The 20,272-nt window shown below is 40.7% G+C and overlaps 1 protein-coding gene across 1 annotated transcript in view; it reads left to right on the forward strand.

Moving 5' to 3' along the window:
- Window positions 1–12,714, forward strand: part of LOC139737515 (GTPase-activating protein and VPS9 domain-containing protein 1-like) — a 47,853-nt gene extending 35,139 nt beyond the window's left edge. The window contains exons 10-19 of the mRNA XM_071648185.1: window positions 1,227–2,306; window positions 2,679–2,754; window positions 3,300–3,461; window positions 4,302–4,424; window positions 4,817–5,216; window positions 5,617–5,751; window positions 6,857–6,980; window positions 7,536–7,602; window positions 8,014–8,267; window positions 10,739–12,714. Coding sequence (XP_071504286.1) covers window positions 1,227–2,306; window positions 2,679–2,754; window positions 3,300–3,461; window positions 4,302–4,424; window positions 4,817–5,216; window positions 5,617–5,751; window positions 6,857–6,980; window positions 7,536–7,602; window positions 8,014–8,267; window positions 10,739–11,041 — 2,724 coding nt within the window. The 3' untranslated portion in view covers window positions 11,042–12,714. The remainder of the gene's footprint in view (window positions 1–1,226; window positions 2,307–2,678; window positions 2,755–3,299; window positions 3,462–4,301; window positions 4,425–4,816; window positions 5,217–5,616; window positions 5,752–6,856; window positions 6,981–7,535; window positions 7,603–8,013; window positions 8,268–10,738) is intronic.
- The last annotated feature ends 7,558 nt before the right edge of the window (window positions 12,715–20,272 follow it).

Here is a 20,272-nt window from a genome sequence, read left to right on the forward strand (position 1 = left end):
CGATTTTCACAATTACACATCATGTAGTACATAAATCGACAACTCCATGTATAGATTTGTGGAATTTATTGTGGTTCTTGAGCAGAGAAACAATACTTTGAAAAACGTTCAACAAATTAAACTGAACAAGAATTATGACATAGAAGGCTCACATTATTTCAGAAATGTAGCAGCGTAATTCCAGTACAATACCTCTTTGCATGCGAGTTCACCTGTGTATAATCGATGCATGCCTTCTTTTGTTCTACTTCTGTGAGCCCCAACTCATGCATTCTTATGGTGACTCTGCCATGTCATCATCCTTGTTCATTGCAATTTGTTCTAAATTTTACCAAATGTTCTTATTCTTCATCCCAGTTATTATAAATTCTGCAACTCTGTCTTTAGTATAACTAATCTATAGTTGTTAAAATGTAAAAATCTGAAAATCATCCGGAGGTCTCCTTTAGTAGTGGCTCCCTTCACAGAGGCTGATGTCGTGATCAGAGAATGATTTTCTTATTTCTCGGGCACATATCACCAAAATACAACCCAGCAATGAATACGTAGACTTGTAAAATCCTGTGCATAAACAGACAGAGTATTTGATGTCAAAAGTCCACCAAATATGGATAAAAATCAGGCAGTCGATCGCTAATAGGATAAAGCAGCTACACGGCACACGCAAACACACACATGCACACACACACACACACACTCCTGAACCAGCTTATTCCCCATAGCATATGATGTGTTGATAACTGGCCTGAAAGGATGGTGAAGTTTACAAGTAATTTCTTTTTATGTATCAGTTTGGTTATTACTAACAGGCACAAGAACAACAACCAGAATTGATAAGGTGCCAACATGTCATGAATGTGGACAAAGAGTGACATGCACCTATTTTGTAAAGAGTTGTGGAATTGCTGTGATTTTCAAGTAATTGCAGCTCCTTTGGCGCCAGCCAGAAAGCCCACAATCAGCTTTGAACATTTAAGCTATTGATGTTGTTACTGTAGCTGTTGTAACTTAAACAGAAATGGCAACATCTCTGTGTAATAAGTCCCAGAAACAGGGTTCAAATCCCTCATTGCCATTCTGGTAAAGTATATTGTGTACTCACCTGTGTACTCACCTATATAATGCCAGAGTATGACATGTCAGTAAATCAAGTATCAAAATCTCATAACGTTGATATGTTGCTATTGCTTAACAATGTTGATGAATTGTTCCCCATGTTACTGAAGGGTGGTTTACCACTGGACACGTCGGGTCCCAAGCTTCCTGGCATGTACCCTTCTGATGAGCTACCACCGATCCACAGCCTTCCAGCAAACCAGCGGCTGAAGGAGGCTGCCATGTACAGGCAGACGGCCATCCCACCAAGACCGACCAGACACCCCCCAAGTTCTGGGATCGGGAGCTCCTTCGATCCCCTCGGCAGCGATGGAAGTCAGGTCCATAGCAACGGCTTCACCGTCACCCCCGAGAAGACCGCCAAACCTTTCTCACCCCTGGAGGTCAACAGCGTCCTCCAGGACTTTGACCCCCTGGCCACGACCCCCTCGCCATCAGCCAATCCCTTCACCGCATCCATGAATGGCAACGTGCCAACGGTCAAGAGGAGTAACCTGCCCCAGGGAGCTAAGCCAAAGGTGCGCCCGGCCCCCAGCCCCATGCAAGGGATGCCTGCAGGCGGCGGAAAGTACGACAATTTAGGCTCCTTTAACCCTCTGTACGACATACACAGCGATGGCTACTCCTCGCCACAAAAGCCTGACGGGCTCTTTGACATGGCCCCTAGCAGCAGCCAGTTTGCCATTATCAACCATGGATTTTCTGATCAGCCAATGAACGGTCAGCAGAATTCAAACTACCTGCCGGGATATAGCAACCCGATGGCCAATTTCGAACCTCCGCAGCCCGGTGGCTTACACCCCTCGCCGTTCGTACCCCAGAAGACACAGGGCCTTCCGTTTCCCGCAAGAAACTCTCTGGGCGGATCAGACAGCGGCGTGATGTCCGGCGAGTCCGGGACCAGCAGTGACCACTTCTCCAACCGGGCGGACAGCTCCATCAGCACAGCCAGCAGCGGGAGCGCCTCCCTCCTCATGGTCTCCTCAGACAGCTTCAAGCCCCTGGAGTCCAGTCAGATGTCCAGCGGTGAGTGGTCACTGCTTGACAGTCCTGCCAGCCACTCGGCCAACTTCCTGTCCTCTCCCAGCTCCAGCACGGGGGCAATGGTGGGCAGCTCGGAGGAGAGCGATTCCAAGTTGGGAAGCACGCCCTCGTTTGACAGGTCCATAAGCAGTGACAGCTTTGAAACAGTAAGTAGTGGTTGCGCATTTACTTAAAAAATTGACATCATTTGGACAATACTTTTGCAGTTTCTAAGTTATCTCACTGTACCAAAGTCTATTATGATAGTTCACACTTTGACATAAGCTGAGGATGATACATGTTTAGGATATCTTTCTGTGAACATGATATAAGTCTCCACAGTAAGGACCGAATGGATACGTTTTGTTGTACAATTCTGTCGTAGATAGTACAGATAGTAAATATTCTATTATATTTGTACTCTATGATGCATGCTCAAACAGTATTATTCATCATTGTTATCACATGTGTTGTAATGTGCTGTGATTTTGATCCTTGTGTTGTTCTGACACTGTACGTGACTATTCTTTCTGTCACAGGAAGCGGGCTTAGAAAGTCCTGACAAGGGAAAATCATGGTTCAAGAAGAAATTCAAGCAGATCAATAAATCTATAGGTAAGTTGAGCATCAGTGAACAACATCACCCCTCTTTTACGATTCAGTAGTTAGATTTGCCATCTTTTATATTTCAAATTTTTTTATCTTCTATGTGTCATGAGAATCTGTGTTTCCTGTTCCATGAGAACCTGTGTTTTTGTGCTCATACTATCAATATCAACTGCATGTAATCTGAATGAATGATTTTGAGTGCATAGATACTGTAAGGCTGATTAAAATCTAAAGATTGAAATCTTGAATGCATATTCAGATATCATGTTCTAGAACTATGCAAGCCAGATGACCAGATTCTGTCTGAATTCATGGACATCAGACTGTTTTGCCGTGATATAGGAAAGAAAGTTGTGCAAAGTAGGGGTTAGCTGATTCCTTTTTTTAAAGTTTGTGTCTGAAGCAATTCATGACAATTAACCCTCTCTGCACAGGAGGGACTCGGGGCAGCATGTAAGATGCTGTGGTGTTTTATGTGCTAATCGACACTCAAAGCACTCAGGGTTAATTGAGTCAGAAAGGGGCGGTTAACCAGGTCAATCTCTTTACAGCTCGATCCAAGTCCCAGAAGGAGAAGTCCAGCAGCGTCCGAGAGGATGCGATGTGGCCACAGCAGGTCAGCCAGCAGGGTCCGGCCAGAGACATCAAAGGGTCATCAGATAGCCTTCAGATCATTCCAAACCCCGCCCTGGTGTCTGAACCTTTTGATGCAGGTGACTGATTGTTCTGTGGTATCCCTCTCTCTGATTTCTGTGCCTCGTCCCCTCCCCCACCCACCTCTCTGTAATTCATCTTGAATATCATGAGGTTTTGCAACAATATTCCTTGTTTTGTTAACCCATTGAAGATAGACTGGCTTTCCTACAACAAACATTTCCCATTTATCCCAGCCTGAGAATACTCGGGACTAGTTTTCAATGGGTTAAAGAGGAGTGATACCTATATATACAGTGCGTATCAAAAAAAGAAAAAGTAATCCAACTTTAGAGGGTTACCATTTCATGATTGTCAACTATGGAGAGTGCAATGTTAGTTGAGAGGAAAGGGGAACTCTTCCTCTTTCAATTGATATCTAATTATGTTGACAACTGTCATGCATGACTGAGCGCATTGACTTTAAAGACAACAATGGCAAGTTGCACTTTTTTCAAGTTTGAACATTATCATGAAGAAACATTGATAGTTTCACTAATATGGATGAAATCTGTCAATGCAAATGATCAAATAAACAGGCCAGCCTGCACGACTGCAGGTTTGCCTTTAGGGTTTTCTCTTACTTTTTATGGTCCATAACCTTCAACATGGCTACCTGTTGGATAACGTGGTCACTTCCCACAAAGGCTAACCCACACAATCCATTTTCTCTGTTCATATTCATGGCATGGTGTATCACTGCAAATTACATGTTGAATTAGAACAGAGAAAAATGGACTCTGTGGGACGGCCTGTGTTGCCTGTCAAGATGATTATTGTAAATTGCTGCGGCACGATTCTTCCTGAAAACTCACTGGGACTAACTTTCACTTCCTTGATTCTTCTCCTCTTCTGCCCAGATGATGGTGTCAAGGGTATGTCTGTGCCAGAGACCAGCGGCGAGGACATCCTAAATAAGTACCGCGACCTCGGCAAAGGTCGTCCTGTTGACCCCCTGGAGGCCAATGATGACAGCATCACAGGTATGATTGCTATGGCATTTCATCATCATCACTATCATCATCATCACCATCATTATCACCATTTTCATCGTCGTCATTCCCATCCATACCCCTCCCCCTCCCGCTCCCCAATATCAAAATTCCCATTTCTTGTAGAAGACAGAGTGATATCATCCATAATACTGTAAAACGAGGAATGTTCATGTGCATTTTAATTTCGCGAATTTCTCGAGCGCTAGCATTCCTGAAATTAAAATGCACGCGAAAGTTCTTGCCTACACAATATGCATTGGATGCCAGTGGCAATTTGCAAAAATTTCATTCCACGAGAAAGGTCATCAGCTCCAATTTGCGAAATTTTCATGCCGCGAATGTATCGTGTTTTACAGTATATGTTTTCTGTGTCATGTCAGATGGTATCAATGCTGACTCATCAGTGGATGAAGACTCTGGTAGTCATGGCGACAAGCCGGACTCCAACAGCACCGAGCCCAGCAGCTCGGCCGACTCGGACAGTCTGGAGTCCACCTACGCCTTCAACGACGCCAAGCGCAAGCTGCGCATCGTACTGCGCTCTGCCGACTTCCACAACCTGCCCTCGCTGGTGGACTTTACCTCGCACTACCGGCCCAGTGAGGGCCTTGGGGAGCTCCAGGCGTCAGTGGACGGGCGGGAGATGTCCCGACACCCGGAGAACGAGCTGGTGGCGTTCCTCAAGGTCCAGCTGGCGGAGGCGATGAACCTGCAGGACAAAGCTCTGATTGCTCAGCTGAGGGAGACTCTGCGATGCGTGGGCAACTTTGATAATGAAGGGTGAGGGTGTAAAATAATTCTCCCTTATACTACTGTTCATTGCACCAATGAATAGAGAGTGCGTACTGCATGTCTGACAGTATACCTCTGGCTAGGAGATGAACTTTAAAGTTGCTATACGAGGAAAATTTTCCACAGGGTGGAATTTTCACAAATTTTGTGGTCTATTGATCTGTTGCAGATATAACATGTGAATACTTCATGCACATTTAAAGATATCAAATCATGTACATTGATTTCTAGTGTCTGTAAAGAAAAGATAAGCCTACTTAGCCGAAAGTTGTCCAGCCAGTGAAATTGAATTGTGCAAGAGTATCCGCTTTTACAGTATGAGGCCTGGAAAGAGACTATGAATGTAGACTAGATAGCTCAAGCTCAACTTCACATCTTGTTGTTTCAGGTGCCGCAAGCTCTTGGCAGTACTGCGGGAGGATTATGAGTCTCGCTCCCCCTACGTGGCCTACTTGGTGAGATCACGGAAGGGTCTAGCCTTGTCCAAGGCTCACCTGGAGAGAATGCTAGAGAGAATACAGAGGTGAGAGATTGGGGCAGTAATATAACAGGACACTCCCCCTATAAATGTTGCTCTTTTGGATATTTAGGAAGGCTAGAGAAGAATAAGCAAGGAGAATTTGCATATTCAGAATCTACATCTTTTTGGATAGAGTGTTATCCACAGAATAGTAGAAGTTCAGTTATAGTTGAGTAGCAATGATTGATTCGTTTTGACTACTTCATAGGAAATATGTGGGACTGTTCAAAGTGTAAGTGTCATTAATGTTGAAAGCAAATTTCTTGTTCTTTTCTAGTAAAAAGAAGATTCTATTTGGTCGTATCGAAATGTTTCTTATCCATCACATTTCTCATTTCTATTTGGCTTGATGAAATTCTTAAGAGCTGAGTCAGTCAACAATATCAGCAGGTTGTGGCTAATTGCCAACTACCCAGAGCACAGAGACATTCTCAAATGCCCATGTGCATCTGGTAATTGGATGCCTGGTATTGCCATGGGTAAGAAGCAGTGATATTCACAAATGGCTCCACTTGTAACAAAGAAGTATCCTTGATTACCATTTCACCTGGCGCGCTAGAGTTAAAGGGATGGTATAATTTTGCTTGAGATGGGGATTCAGATTTGAACTTTTTAGTGAGATAATGAGAAACCTTTTTATGAAATATTAAAGAGCATACAATTCTAAGAGGTATTCAAAGTTTGTTAGATGAAAATCGGTTTTAAAATGGCTAAAATATATAAAACAAAGTGGTCTTAACCCGTTGAGGAGGGACTGATTTTGCTACAACACGCATGTCCCATAGACACCTGCCTGAGTATACTCAGAACTCGTCTTCAACGGTTTAATGAAAGGTGGGACCCACCTTTTGTTAGGACCTCTTTGTTTCTTGATATCTCACCCACTTCAAACCATTTTTTTTTTTCACCCAACCCTTTAACTCCCTCCCCACATGCAGACCAATCACGTCATGAAAATTAGCCCAGTGCTATTGTGTGTAGGGTCTCTTCTGTGGGGTAAGTGTCATAAAGGTCATTATCTGGGAATGTTCTTGTATAGTAATGATGGAGATATAATCCCCAACTGCTGCCTCTTACTTTTTCTTTTTCTTTTTTTTTCCCCCCTCAGGGACAAGGAGGTTGTGAATAAATTTTTCACGATGGTGTGCGTCCGCTTTTTCCTGGGGAGGCAAGAGACCTCCATCATCAGATTCATCAACGACTTCAAGGCACTGACAGCTGCTGATGAAAAGGTTAGCCAGCCTGTGATCATCTGCAGATCAGAGTTCTATTCTCTGTGGCCATTTTGATTGCCATATTTAGACTGGCTGTTGTGCTGCACTTATACGTTACATTGCTCATTGCCTCTTCAACTTTACTTTTTATTGTGCTTAGTAAAAACATATCAAATTTTTGCCTTGTTTATTCTGAATTATGAAAAGGATGCTTCTGCGAGACCCCTGGAAAACAAAACAAATAATTAAATTTTGCTATCATCCTGTTGTCAGTGTCAAAATGTTGGTACAAGGTTCTGTGAGATGTTTGTAAACATAGGTTCATTTTCTATGTTTCTCTTTAATCATGATTTGAGCACATTGTATTCCAAAAAGTGCCAAATTGTTCATGAGTCATGTAAATGAGTTCACAGAGAGAGAGAGAGAAAAAAAAAAGATACTTTTGACTTTAGACACGAACGTTATCGAATGTTCCTGCTGAATAGTTTGATTACACTGAATTTTGTCTCATCAGCAATGGGCACCAATGCAAACCAGATACTCTCAATTATGTTTGAAAAATTCTCTTCACAGACTCATTTGGTAAAGTACTTCTTAGCCACCCTTAACAGCTGGATACAGCAAGACCCGATATGGCAAGGTAAGTCGGAATAATTAGAAACTCTTGCATTGCTTTTTCCTCTTCAACAAAAAGCTCAACTAAGTATTTCTATACCACATGTAAGCACAACAATCATTGCCACCATCAACATTATCACCAGTCTTTGTTATCACCATCATTACCATTGCCACCACTACAACGCAGTTCTCTGACACAAGCGATTCATGATTGAGTTGCCATACAGGCCTTATGATTATTCAAATTCATAAAATTCTTCCGTCAAGTTGTTTTTTATTGCAACTGATTGACAAATTGCCTTACATCGATGTAATTACCTTGCCAAGCCTGATGATGTTAGTAAAGATAACAAACCTGGATCAGTGTATAAGACCAACCTGCAAAATGTGACTTATGACCTTTTATCCCCCCCCCCCCCCCACCACCACCCAGCTGCTAGTGACACTCAGAAGCAGGATGCGGAGGTCGCCACAGAGCGGGCCATCATGAGCCGCATCTACAAGCTGGCGCTCTACCCCAACGGGGACGGGGACATCTTGCGGGACCAGGTCCTGCAGCAGCACATCCACCGGCTGGCCAAGGTGGTGACCGCCAGCCACAAGGCCCTGCTCATCCCCGAGAAGTACCGCCGGGAGTCACCCTGGCCTGCGGCCCAGGCCGAGATCCTCAACATCAACGCGTACAAGGTGAGCCCAAGAGGAGGGGTCTTTCCAAAGTTATCTACTTTGCTGTCGTAACCGTATTTTCTATCACAATCAGGCACTGAAGAAGTCCTGTTACGGAGAGGTAGCAGAAGAAATCATGTGTCTTTTGTAGAGTACTTATCTTGTGCATTTGAATTGCTCTGACCAAGTCACGATATCGCTGCCAAAATGAAAACTCATGGGGAATTCATGTGTAGTAAAAAATAGGTGGTCAAAATTTCCTTTCTTTTGCTAGCATCAGTGCAACAAATCATTATATGAGGACCAAGGGTAGGATAGCTTGCTAGATGCTGTATGATGTTAAGATTCCCCCTGGGTTTTTAAATGTGAGATGAAGTATTGACTGTATTACTAGAAATGTCTTGTCTCAGTCTAGTAAACTGCATATTTTCCTGTTGGTCTCATTACTTTGATATCTGTTGTGTTCATCCTGCCCCCTATATCTTATAGTAGATATGTCGTATGACAATTTTTTCCCCTTTTTAATTGACAATATCTGCAGAACATTCTTCATTGATTAATCAGGATTTGAATGTTGTTGTCCCCTCTCCCATGTGATAAATTGAATCCAAGAATAGATTCAGAGGACTATTGCGCTTAGAATGAAATTCTCCAGACCTTAAACGAGCATTCGCTTTGAGTGTGACCGAGTTTTTCATTTCATAGCACACATTACCCAAGTACGAGTGGCTAACTATGCTGGTTCCCCTGCCATAACTTGTGATGTCTGGTTTTTAGCTCACCTGAGCCAAAGGCTCAAGTGAGCTATTGCGATCGCCCTTCGTCCGGCGTCCGTCGTGCGTCGTGCGTCGTCCGTCGTCCGTCGTCCGTCGTCCGTCGTGCGTCGTGCGTAAACTTTTTACATTTTCATCTTCTTCTTGAAAACCCCAAGACCGATTTTCATCAAACTTGGCAGGTAGCATCCCTAGGGGGTTAGGAACTCAATTTATTAAAATGGGCACCATGCCCCGCCCAGGGGGCCCCCAGGGGGGCCCAAACCCCCCAAAATTAAGGAATCTGTAAAAATCTTCTTCTCTAGAACCAGAAGTGATAGAGCTAAGTTAATACTATGAGTTAGTACATTGATGACTGTAGTTTCAAGTTTGTTCATGGCAGAATCAGGGGTGCCCCCCTTGGGACCCAGGGGAGGGGGGTGGGGAAGGGTTCTAATGGGGCCTAAATTGTACATTTTCATCTTCTTCTTGAGAACCCCATGACCCATTTTCACCAAACTTGGCAGGTAGCATCCCTAGGGGGTTAGGAACTCAATTTGTTAAAATGGGCACCATGCCCCACCCAGGGGGCCCTCAGGGGGCCCAAGCCCCCCAAAATTAAGGATTCTGCAAAAATCTTCTTCTCTAGAACCAGAAGTGATAGTGCTTAGTTAATACTATGAGTTAGTACATTGATGACTGTAGTTTCAAGTTTGTTCATGGCAGAATCAGGGGTGCCCCCCTTGGGACCCAGGGGAGGGGGTGAGGAGGGGTCCTAATGGGGCCTAAATTGTACATTTTTATCGTCGTCTTGAGAACCCCATGACCCATTTTCACCAAACTTGGCAGGTAGCATCCCTAGGGGGTTAGGATCTCAATTTGTTAAAATGGGCACCATGCCCCACCCAGGGGGCCCCCAGGGGTCCCAAACCCCCCAAATGAAGGAATCTTTATAAATCTTCTCTAGAATCAGAAGTTATAGAGCTGAGATAATACTATGAGTGAGTACATTAATGACTGTAGTTTCAAGTTTGGTCATAGGAGATCCAGGGGTGCCCCTCTTGGGTGGGGGGGGGGGGGGGGGGGGGTGGTTGGAAGGGTCCAAATGGGGGCCTGAATTGTACATTTTCATCTTCTTCCTGAAAACCTCATGATGGATTTTTGTCAAACTTGGCACGTAGCATCCCTAGGGGGTCAGGATCTCAATTTATCAAAATGGGCACCATGCCCCACCCAGAGGGCCCCAGGGGGCCCCAATCCCCCCAAATTAAGGAATCTTTAAAAAATTGGGCCTTTATTGTACATTTTCATCTTCTACTTGAGAATGCCTGGTCAAATTTTGGTGGAGCTGTAAATAATTTAGATTAGTGACTGCGTGAAAGGTGAACTTGCGATACTCAGGTGAGCGCTAGACCCGCGGGTCTCTTGTTGTTTGTTTGTTTGTTTTTCATTTTTCATTTTTCATTATTTTAAAAGGATTTTGTGCATCATCTTTGAGTATCAATGAGTACTTCTCAATGCAAAGTAGCTGGAAACTAGTGTCTGTAATATTCTATTTCCACTGACATAACTTGTGATGTCTTTTTTTTTTTTTAAAGACTTAAATATTTTGTGCATCATCTTGGAGTATGGATGAGTTGTTTTTCGTTTTTTTTTTTCTCCATGCAAAGTAATCGTGTACCATCGTCTGTAATATTCTGGTTCCACTGGCATAACTTGTGATGTCTGGTCTGTTTTCAGACACCCAAGGATAAGGTGCAGTGTGTCCTGCGGTGCTGCACCATCATCATGAACCTGCTGAGCATGGCGGACAGCGCGGCACCCCCAGGGGCGGACGACTTTGTCCCCGTGCTCATGTTCGTGCTCATCAAGGCCAACCCGCCGAGCCTGCTGTCCACCGTCCAGTACGTCAACAGCTTCTACTACGAGAGCGACCCCTACAGCGACGGGGAGGGATCCTCCGGCAGCGGGGAGGAGCGGTACTGGTGGATGCAGTTCAGCGCCGCAGTGGAGTACCTCAAGACCATAGATGACAGGAAGTAGGGCTGATGACACTTCCTGTGATGGTTTTTCCTCCTCCTTGGAGTGGGTTGTTCTGTTAACCCTTTCCGTGCCAGGGACTTTGGACAGAATGTACAAGGCTATGGAGTTTTCTGTGCCAATTTGCACACAAAGAGTCATGTACAATGCTATGGAGGTTTTTCTGTGCCAATTTGCACTCCATGCATGCAAAGGCTTAAAGGTTATTGTGGAAACAATGAGTTTACACAGCAGGTTTCAGGCGCTGCACAGCGTGTCAGATCCGAGTGATTAAGAAAGGGAAATGTTGGCAGAAACAGCACCGTATTAAGAGGTTTCCTCCCAATTGGCTGTCATATTTAGTGTTTCATACAGGAAGGAAGCCTCCAGGAAACAATGGGTTAAGATGATGACGTGTTGTTCTGGGATGATAGTGATATTCAAAGCACAAAAAGACCATAATAGAAACAATTTGTGTTCAGTTCTTCAAAGGGTATCAACATGGTAGAAAATTATTAAATGGGATGATGACTTTTTGTTATTGTTGTTGATACAGTGACTTGTCAATGGCGATGATACCATTGTCCTGGTCTTGTGGATGTATTGACTCAAAATGAATAGCACTGTTCCTGCGTCAAAGCAAAGAAAGGCTAAGACTTTGGTGCTGTGGCATCATTTTTTGGAGGAAATTGTTTCTAACGTGAAATGATGTGGGAGAAGCACAGAAACGTGGATATGTAGCCTCTAGGTTCACATTTCCATCAGAGATGTATAATTATATGGACACACAAACTCTTTCTAGATCCATTCAGCATTGCCGTGTAACATCGCTGTATACCAGGCTAAAGGCGTTCTTGCTCTCATTGCTATGTTCTGTCGACCATCAAGCAACTCAGACTTCAGTGTGTATGGTGTATATTTGCTGTGGCAAGGATGCAGTCACAAAAAGTGACATGTGCTGACAGTTCATCCAGTGTTCTATGAAATGTGAAGATGTTGCCTGCGTGGCATAATGTGTGTACCTGCCGTATTTGCTGTGCTGTAACTGTATTGCATCTGTCACCCGATTATTCCGCCGCCAGTTACTTGTATATTCATGTACAGGGTACAAGTGTTTCGCTGGGCATTCTAAGAAACGGAAGCAATGTGCATGCTATGCTGGAAATCACGTTTCGTACAACCAAGCACGAGCTTCGTTGCAGAGTGTGTGCATCGACTAAAATCAAAATCAAGGTAGTGGCCATTGAAGACATCACTATAGTGTTCATTTCCCAGTCCATGTTATGTGTCATGTCTCACAAAGATGTGAAGTTACAGCCATGAATTGCTAACATTCAACCTTGCCAACAATTACATCATTGTGTTTTAAAGACTGCCCAATTAAACTCTCGGCAAAAATCTGCTACATTTTCCCCTCTCTTGCACACAGATGATTGATATGAATTTGCTGCACAAAAATAACTTTTCCGCATCAGTTGCTGCACAGTGTTTAATCCTCTCTTTTTTGTTGTTCTTTTAGTTTGTTGTGTATCATACACAGTTGCACTTTCCTCCGTTTTTGAGGGATGCAACTTAATCTTTTCTAGTCAATTGAATCTTCTGATACCTCAGATAATGAAATCATTTTAGAGTAACTGCCAAGCACAATAATTGAGCTACTGAAAATATTCACAAACTTCAATATCTAGTTACAATCTTGGATTAGCACACTGCACCACAGGATGTAGTTATTGTATATTTTTATATCCGTTTTTTTTGTTGTTTTTTTTTTTGTTCTTACTTTTTGAACACCTTCACCATCCTATTGGAATCGGAACAGCAGCATAAGATGTCAGAGACATGGTTTCCAGCCTAGACACAAGGAAATCTGATCAGTAGGCAAAAGTCACATGACAGAATCATGTGACTCAAATTTATCATGGAAAGGTGTTCAAGTCACCAGATCCAAAAGAACAGCATCCAGATGGAACAAGATGGTTTGTGCTGTTTGATGATGCTTTGGAAACAAGTATAAGTAATGGTGTGATGCCGTTTGCTAAATTTGCCTTTGAAATCTTGTGCATTATATGATGGGAAGTTTGTTGTTCTTTTTTTTTTTTGTAAATAAATGTTGTGACAATGAAATTCTATGAAAATTATGAGGTGTAAACAACTCTTGCCAAATGTAGACAATGATTTTCCAGTTGTGATTTGATATGTCCATCACGTGCACTCTTGAAATATTTCTTATTTTTGTGCCACCAGTTTCAAATTTGTTGTGTGCGATGAACACCTATCCTTTGTTTCCTTGTTTCTTGAGACAAATTTATTTTCCCATTTATCGATGGTGTTGTGTCTTCAGCGACACGTCATGCATTTGTAAAATATATCACTCCAGTGTCCAGGCAAAAGCAAAAAAGAAGGATGTACTATGTAAATGCAATGTACTTACGCATGTGTGAATGATTTTTATGCTTTTTATACAGTCTTGTGGTAGAAAATCGCTGTAATTTATTCACTGTTGTTTTTAAGTGGTCGGTACTTTGTTGCCTACAACGAGGTAGTGGATAGATATCTCCCGAGCAGGATATTTTATCAAGGGAGTTGTGACATTACAGAATTAAAACTTTTGCCCTTTGAAGGGGAAATCGGGTCCAAAAATAAGATAGTCTGATAAAAAATGTCCGTGTCGCAAATCTAAAGCTCCCTCATATCAGCAAGTGATATATGCGTGGCTTTCTCCCATTTTCTTGAGTGGAAAATGTGTTCGCATACCATTGTGCCCAACTGATATGGGATGACCCTCGGATAGTTGGATTCCTGACACCTGCATCACACTTTCTAGTGTGATGACAGAAATGGGATTAGTTGCCTAATGAAGGTGAATATGGATCTGGTCACTAATGTATGCAAATTTATGCATGCTGTTTGTCTCTTAAGTTGCATGTGGCAAAACCAACCAGATTGGCCAGAGACTTGCCTGTCCAAGCAGCAACTAGGGCAGGCATGTCAACCCTGTCAATATGTCAAAGGTTTAACTAAAAGAAATGTTCTTTGTGAACCAAATCATCTATATTAGAGCGATTTAATTTATGAAATCCCGAGTTGAATTATATCTTTAGAATAGATGAATTCCAAAACAGCTGAAATGTCCATCTTATTTTGTTGCCCAGGGGCTTCCCCATGCTTAGCATTTGTATGCCTGGACACTGTGCCTACTGTCCACTGCCTACTGAGGCAGCATGCTACTATTGGACAATATGAAGTGTTGGTGATATTCTTTTTTTCTTCTACACCCAGGGCCCCGTCTTATAAAGACTTGTGATTGATTCAAATCAATTGCAACTTTACGATTGAATGCAAATCCATCTTATAAAAAAGTTATGATTGAAATTAAGACGGAGAACTGCAATCAATCTCAGGTGGCGATTTGTGATTGATTGATTTCTATCACAAGTTTTATAAGACAGGGCCCAGAAATTATCATGTTCTTCTTTTACTTCATACTAATTAACTAAGTACCTGGATAAATGGTTTATACTTTCATTCACCTTGGAGTAATGCACTTACAGGTAAGATAACTCTGTAGTACTTGACATAACACTGCAAGCACACACACACACAAATGATGCAGGAATGCAGTTTTGTGTGTTGGTCAAGTATTTATAAAGATTGTCATACAACTTCAAAATTTATACTGATGTAGAACAGTTTGGATTTTATAATAGGTTAGGGCACTCGGGGCATCCAACTGGAATACTGCAAACCATGTTATAGTCAATCATAGATTATTTCATTTCAGAGTATACAAGATGAATTGATTTTGATTAGATATTTCTCCCGTTCTATCCCTTTCTGCGTTTTTTTTTCTAACTGTCTGTCTCTCTCTTTTTTTTTTCTCTCTCTCTCTCTCTCTCTCTCTCTTACACACACACAAAAACACACATACACACACAAGCAGAACCTTTTTGGCCTACAGCACCTACTAATCTATCTGTTTTCGTTCTGTACATATATTGATTGCCACATACAATTTTATGGTCAAAATCATTACGACACACGTCACCACACAGTATTTTGGATTTTACAGACACTATATTAAGAAAGCTGTTTTATGTATACCTGGAAAGATCTATCTCATTAACTTTTTCATGTGAGTTGTCCTTAGAAAAATGAAAAAAATCTCTAATATGGCACTACTTCAAAAGTCTTCTTGAGCCTTGATTGCATAACAAGTTAGACTAAAAAAAGGAAAAAAGAAGGAGGAAAGAAATGAAGAAAACCCAAAAGCAACTAGAAGAAAATCATTTTCGTCATACATTTTGATTTCTCGAGCACAATTGCAAAAGTCCTTCCTCTCAAGCTGTATAAAGCATATTCAATTGAATCAGGAATATTCACATTAATATTTGCACCGGCAAGACCAGAGAATAAAAACCAGAAATTGGCATCTCGGAGAGGATAGAATATTCAATCGTTTTTGTACTGGTGTGATTGACCCCATTCAATGTTCCTAATGTACTTTCTATAGCTATTCAAGAAGCTGGTATTCATTTTACCTATGTATTAGTTATTTGTGTGCACTTTATTCTGGTCAGATGGCAAGGGCAGGTTAAAGGAGACCTCTGGATGATTTTCAGACTTTTACATTTGAACAACTATAAATTAGTTAAACTGAGTACAGAGTTTCAGAATTTATAGTGATTGGGATGAGGAATGAGAATGTTTTCAAAATTCATAACAAACTGCAATGAACAAGGATGATGACATGGCAGCCTCACCATAAGAGTGTATGAGTTGGGGCTCAAAGAAGCAGAACAAAAGAAGAAGGCATGCATAGATTTTTCACAGGTGAACTTGTTGAGCAAGTGGTATTATAATGGATTACACTGCTACATTTTTGAAATATATGAGGCTCTGATGTCATCAACACTGTTCAGTGTAATTTGTTTAAGATTTTAAAATCATTGGTTTCTCTGCTCAAGGGCCACAATAAATTCCACGAATCTACATATGGAGCTGTCGATTTATGTACTGCATGATGTGAAATTATGAAAATCGTCCGGAATGCCCCTTTAAAGTTAAAGGGACTGTACAGTACTGGTTGGGGTGGGGATTCATGTTTTGAACATTCTTAAGTGAGATAATGAGAAACCTCATATGAAATATGAAAGAGCATGTAATTTTAAGAAGGATTCAATGTTTATTTGATGAAAATTGGTTTTCAAATGGCTGAGATATCAAAATAAAGTGATAATAATAAAAGGCGACATGCCACAACTTTATTAGGATCTCTTTGTTTCACCTTGTTTTTGGATATCTCAGCCATTTCAAAACCGATTTTCATCAAATAAACTTGTGATACCCCTTAGAATTGCATGCTCCTTGACATCTCATAGAGTGGTTTCTGAATATCTCGCAAAATGTTAAAAGCTAAATCCTCACCTCGACCAGAACTGTACACACCCTTTAAGGTTAGTCTACAACAGTGACAGGTTACTATGTTTCTAATTTAAGCCGAATGCTTGTTAACCTGTTGAGGACAAGTCCAGAGTATACTCGGGCAAGCGTCAATGGGAAATGCGTGTTGTGGCAAACCCAGCCCATCCTCAACAGGTTAAGTGTAAACTTAGCAAAGCATGCTTTTTTGTTGTCTAGTTATTTTATACTCCCTTAGATCAAATTTCTCTGGGCCAATGCCTGATAATGCTGTCGCTAAGGTATAAGATACATTGTAGTCTTGCCTTCTGCCAAGACAGGGTTAATATTGAAGCCAAAACATATTGGAAGATATATGATATTTACCCAGTAAATAAAAATCTAATCAAGAGCCAACTGAAAACAAGTAATTATACTCAGAAGAAGGGTGCATAATTTTGTCCCATATTTTGTTGCACAAGTGGCAGTAAGGCCAAAAGTCTTGAATGGAAGCAAGCATTTATGGTAGTTCATCACATTCTCTTGTATGTTGTGTGATATGCAAAGCATTTAACTTTAGAGCAAGTGAAAAAGTAGCTATAATAGTGGATATTTTTTATCAATGCTCCTCCAGTGATGATCCAGTAAGTTATGCCTTTTTAATTTCAGAGTATATCGATAAAGTGTCGTAGCTGTATCTGCGCTCACACTGACGGCAGTATTAGCTCATTTGTACTTCAATCACTGTCTTGTACATTGTAATTATGCTGCCTCGTTCTTTTCTTTTTTTAAAGACTAAATTGTGAACTGCCGAGAAATTCTCGTTTGATCGTGACGTTGCGTTGCATGGCGCTGTTCATCAGTCCAACCCGAGGCTGCTCTGTAGTGTGTACTGTACATATCATTTGTCAACAGTGGTGATCATTGTGTTTGAATTGTACAAAATCAAAAAAGAGTGAAATATATTCTGTAGGTTGGACCTTGTACGGATCGATTTGCGTCCCTGGACTTTGAGTGTGTGCGCGTGCATGGCATCGAGTGGTCAGTCGTGCTTGAGGGGGTGAATGGATGATTAAGTGGAAGAACTAGCAGTGTTAAAGGGAACCCAAACCCGAAGAGCAATGTGGATTGAGTGAAAGTAACAACATTAGTAGAACGCATCAGTGAAAGTTTGAGGAAAATCAGACAATTGAAGCAAAAGTTATGAATTTTCAAAGTTCTGGTGTTGGAACTGCTGGATGAAGAGACTACTGGAGATTAAGACGTATTAGTGGACAACAATAAAAAAGGAAATATAAAGGGAATTCCACAAAAAATTATTTTTCATGAAAATTACACATTTCATCGACTTGATACTGACATATATGAAGGGTAGCAATTATTCCCCTTGCTTTTTGAAAGCGGTTAGTCAAGTGCTCTTTCATTATGCTAGAAAAGTGAATTTTTGTTTAATTTTCTTTATATTTTCTCTATATTGTTGTCCTCACATACGTGATAACCTCTGGTAGTCTCCTCATCCAGCGGCTCCAACACCAAAACTTTAAAAATTCATAACTTTTGCATCGATTGTCCGATTTTCCTCAAACTTTCACGGATGTGTTCTACTAATGTTGCTGCTTTCACTCAATCCACATTGCTCTTTGGGTTTGGGTTCCCTTTAAGGGAGGAGAATGAAACCCAAATGATATATGTTGAGTGAGTGATCGAATGCAGCAGTGTTATAGTAAAACACATCAGTAAGTGTGAGGAAAATCGGTTGATCCGTTTAGAAGTTAAGTTTCAGTGCTGTCATTGCTTGGTTAGAAAACTGCGGCAGTTTTTGACGCCACTGCAGGACAACCCAAAAGGAAAGTATGAAGAGAATACAACATGCTTTCATTTTTGTAGCATAATGAAAGAGCACATAACTTGGCTCTTTCAGAAAATGGGGGGAATTATATTACCCTTGATATAGTCAGTATTGAGTTAGGAATGTGTAGCTTTCATTAAAAAAAGAAATGAAATTTTGTGGAATTCTCTCCATATTTTCTTTACATCCATGCATGACATGACAAACTTGTCCTCACATCCAGCGATGGAGTGCAATTCATACCTTTTGAACGGATGATTTGATTTTCCTCAAACTTCGCTGATATGTTCCATTAATATTTGGATGATTCACACAATTCACATATGCATGTATAATATATATATAATACACATATATGAATAAATATATATGTGTGTATATATATATATATATATATATATATATATATATATATATATATATATATATATATATATATATATATATATATATATATATATATATAATATATATATATATATATATATATATATATATATATAATATATATATATATATATATATATGTATATATGTATATAGAGAGAGAGAGAGACATATAGATATCTACTATAGGGCTTGACATCAGTGTTGATCCGGGGCCACCAAAAAAGTTATCTTTTAGTGGCCTGATCGGGCAGCTAAAATTCGCATTGAATTGAATATTTTTGGCCACTACATTTCTTTTAGGAGCCACCAAAATTTCAGATTCAACAATTTTAGTGGCCCGAAGGAGGGCCACCAGAAAAAAAAAAAAAAAAAGTTACTGTTGAGCCCATATATATATAATATACTAGTACACAGTGGCCACTAAAACCTGATGTCGAGCCACCAAAATTCCAAATTTTTAAGATTTTATGACGAACAGGTCACGAGAGAAAAAAGTTAGTGTCGAGCCCTGTTATCTCTATACATGTTGATGACAGAATGGGCCAGTACTCTTTGTTGATGCAAAATAGGTGAAATAATGATTATGTGCATACTATAGATTAATTCCGTTCAATATCATTTAAAATGATTTGGCTGACTCAGAGCTTGAACACTCCCTATAGAATACCCATTCTGTGTTGACAGTCTGCCAAGCACTGGATAACTTCTTGATGTGACGCGGTTATCATTCAAATACATTCATCTCGTGTCGGCATTGTGTCCAAGCGGTAGAGCCATCTTAACCTGTTAGTTCCTTTTGAAATGAATCTTTTTTTTTTTTTCAGACATTAAATTATAGTCGGGTCAAACAACTGCAAGTATTTTTTTTTATTTTTTTTTTTAGATATTGTCATGACCAGTTGCATGCAAAGACTGGATCAAGTATGCCTCAGTAACTTATCAGACAGCATTCAAACCATGCCCCTTTTCTACTTTTATTCAGAGTTGAAAGACATGGCTGAGGACAAACATATTACTTCAGCCAAATATGCTATACCAGAAATGTTGGACACATCTAGCGTTTGAAGATAACAATGAACTTTGGACAGCTGAATTACACTGAGCTATCAAATTTCCTCCAAGTGGTTAAAATCGCGCCCTTTTATTTGAAAATGATGTGTGATTGGATGAGGGATGATCCTTACCTGTATCAAAAATGGTGTAAATTAGCACTATGAAAGGTCTTCTCAGACACAAACACAGCGATGGATGTCGAAATGTGTTGTATAAACTAGAATGTTGTAAACAAAATGTGGGTTACGTATAAATTCATGCAGTGCTACAAAGAACCAGCCTTGGTATTCGATTGTAGTCTTTTTTTTTTCTTTTTTTTTTGTTAACACAAATGTTTGCTCTTTTTTTTTCTTCCTAAGAAAGTTCATGTTTTGATCTGCCAAAAGTCAGACATTTCATGAAGTCAATTCTGTCAAATTGACAGAAAGACCTGCTATGAAATTTGCCAATAACTGTATATAATTCTTGCTCTGTATCACAAATACACCCCCACATTTACATGAGTTGTGAAATTGAAGGCTATGGAAAAGACAGTCTATACCATACATTATTGTAAACCAATTAAT

The sequence above is a fragment of the Diadema antillarum genome, unplaced genomic scaffold (genome assembly GCF_040938485.1).
Source record: "Diadema antillarum isolate AM-2024a unplaced genomic scaffold, OU_Dant_1.0 seq00000694_RagTag, whole genome shotgun sequence".
NCBI lineage: Eukaryota > Metazoa > Echinodermata > Echinoidea > Diadematoida > Diadematidae > Diadema > Diadema antillarum.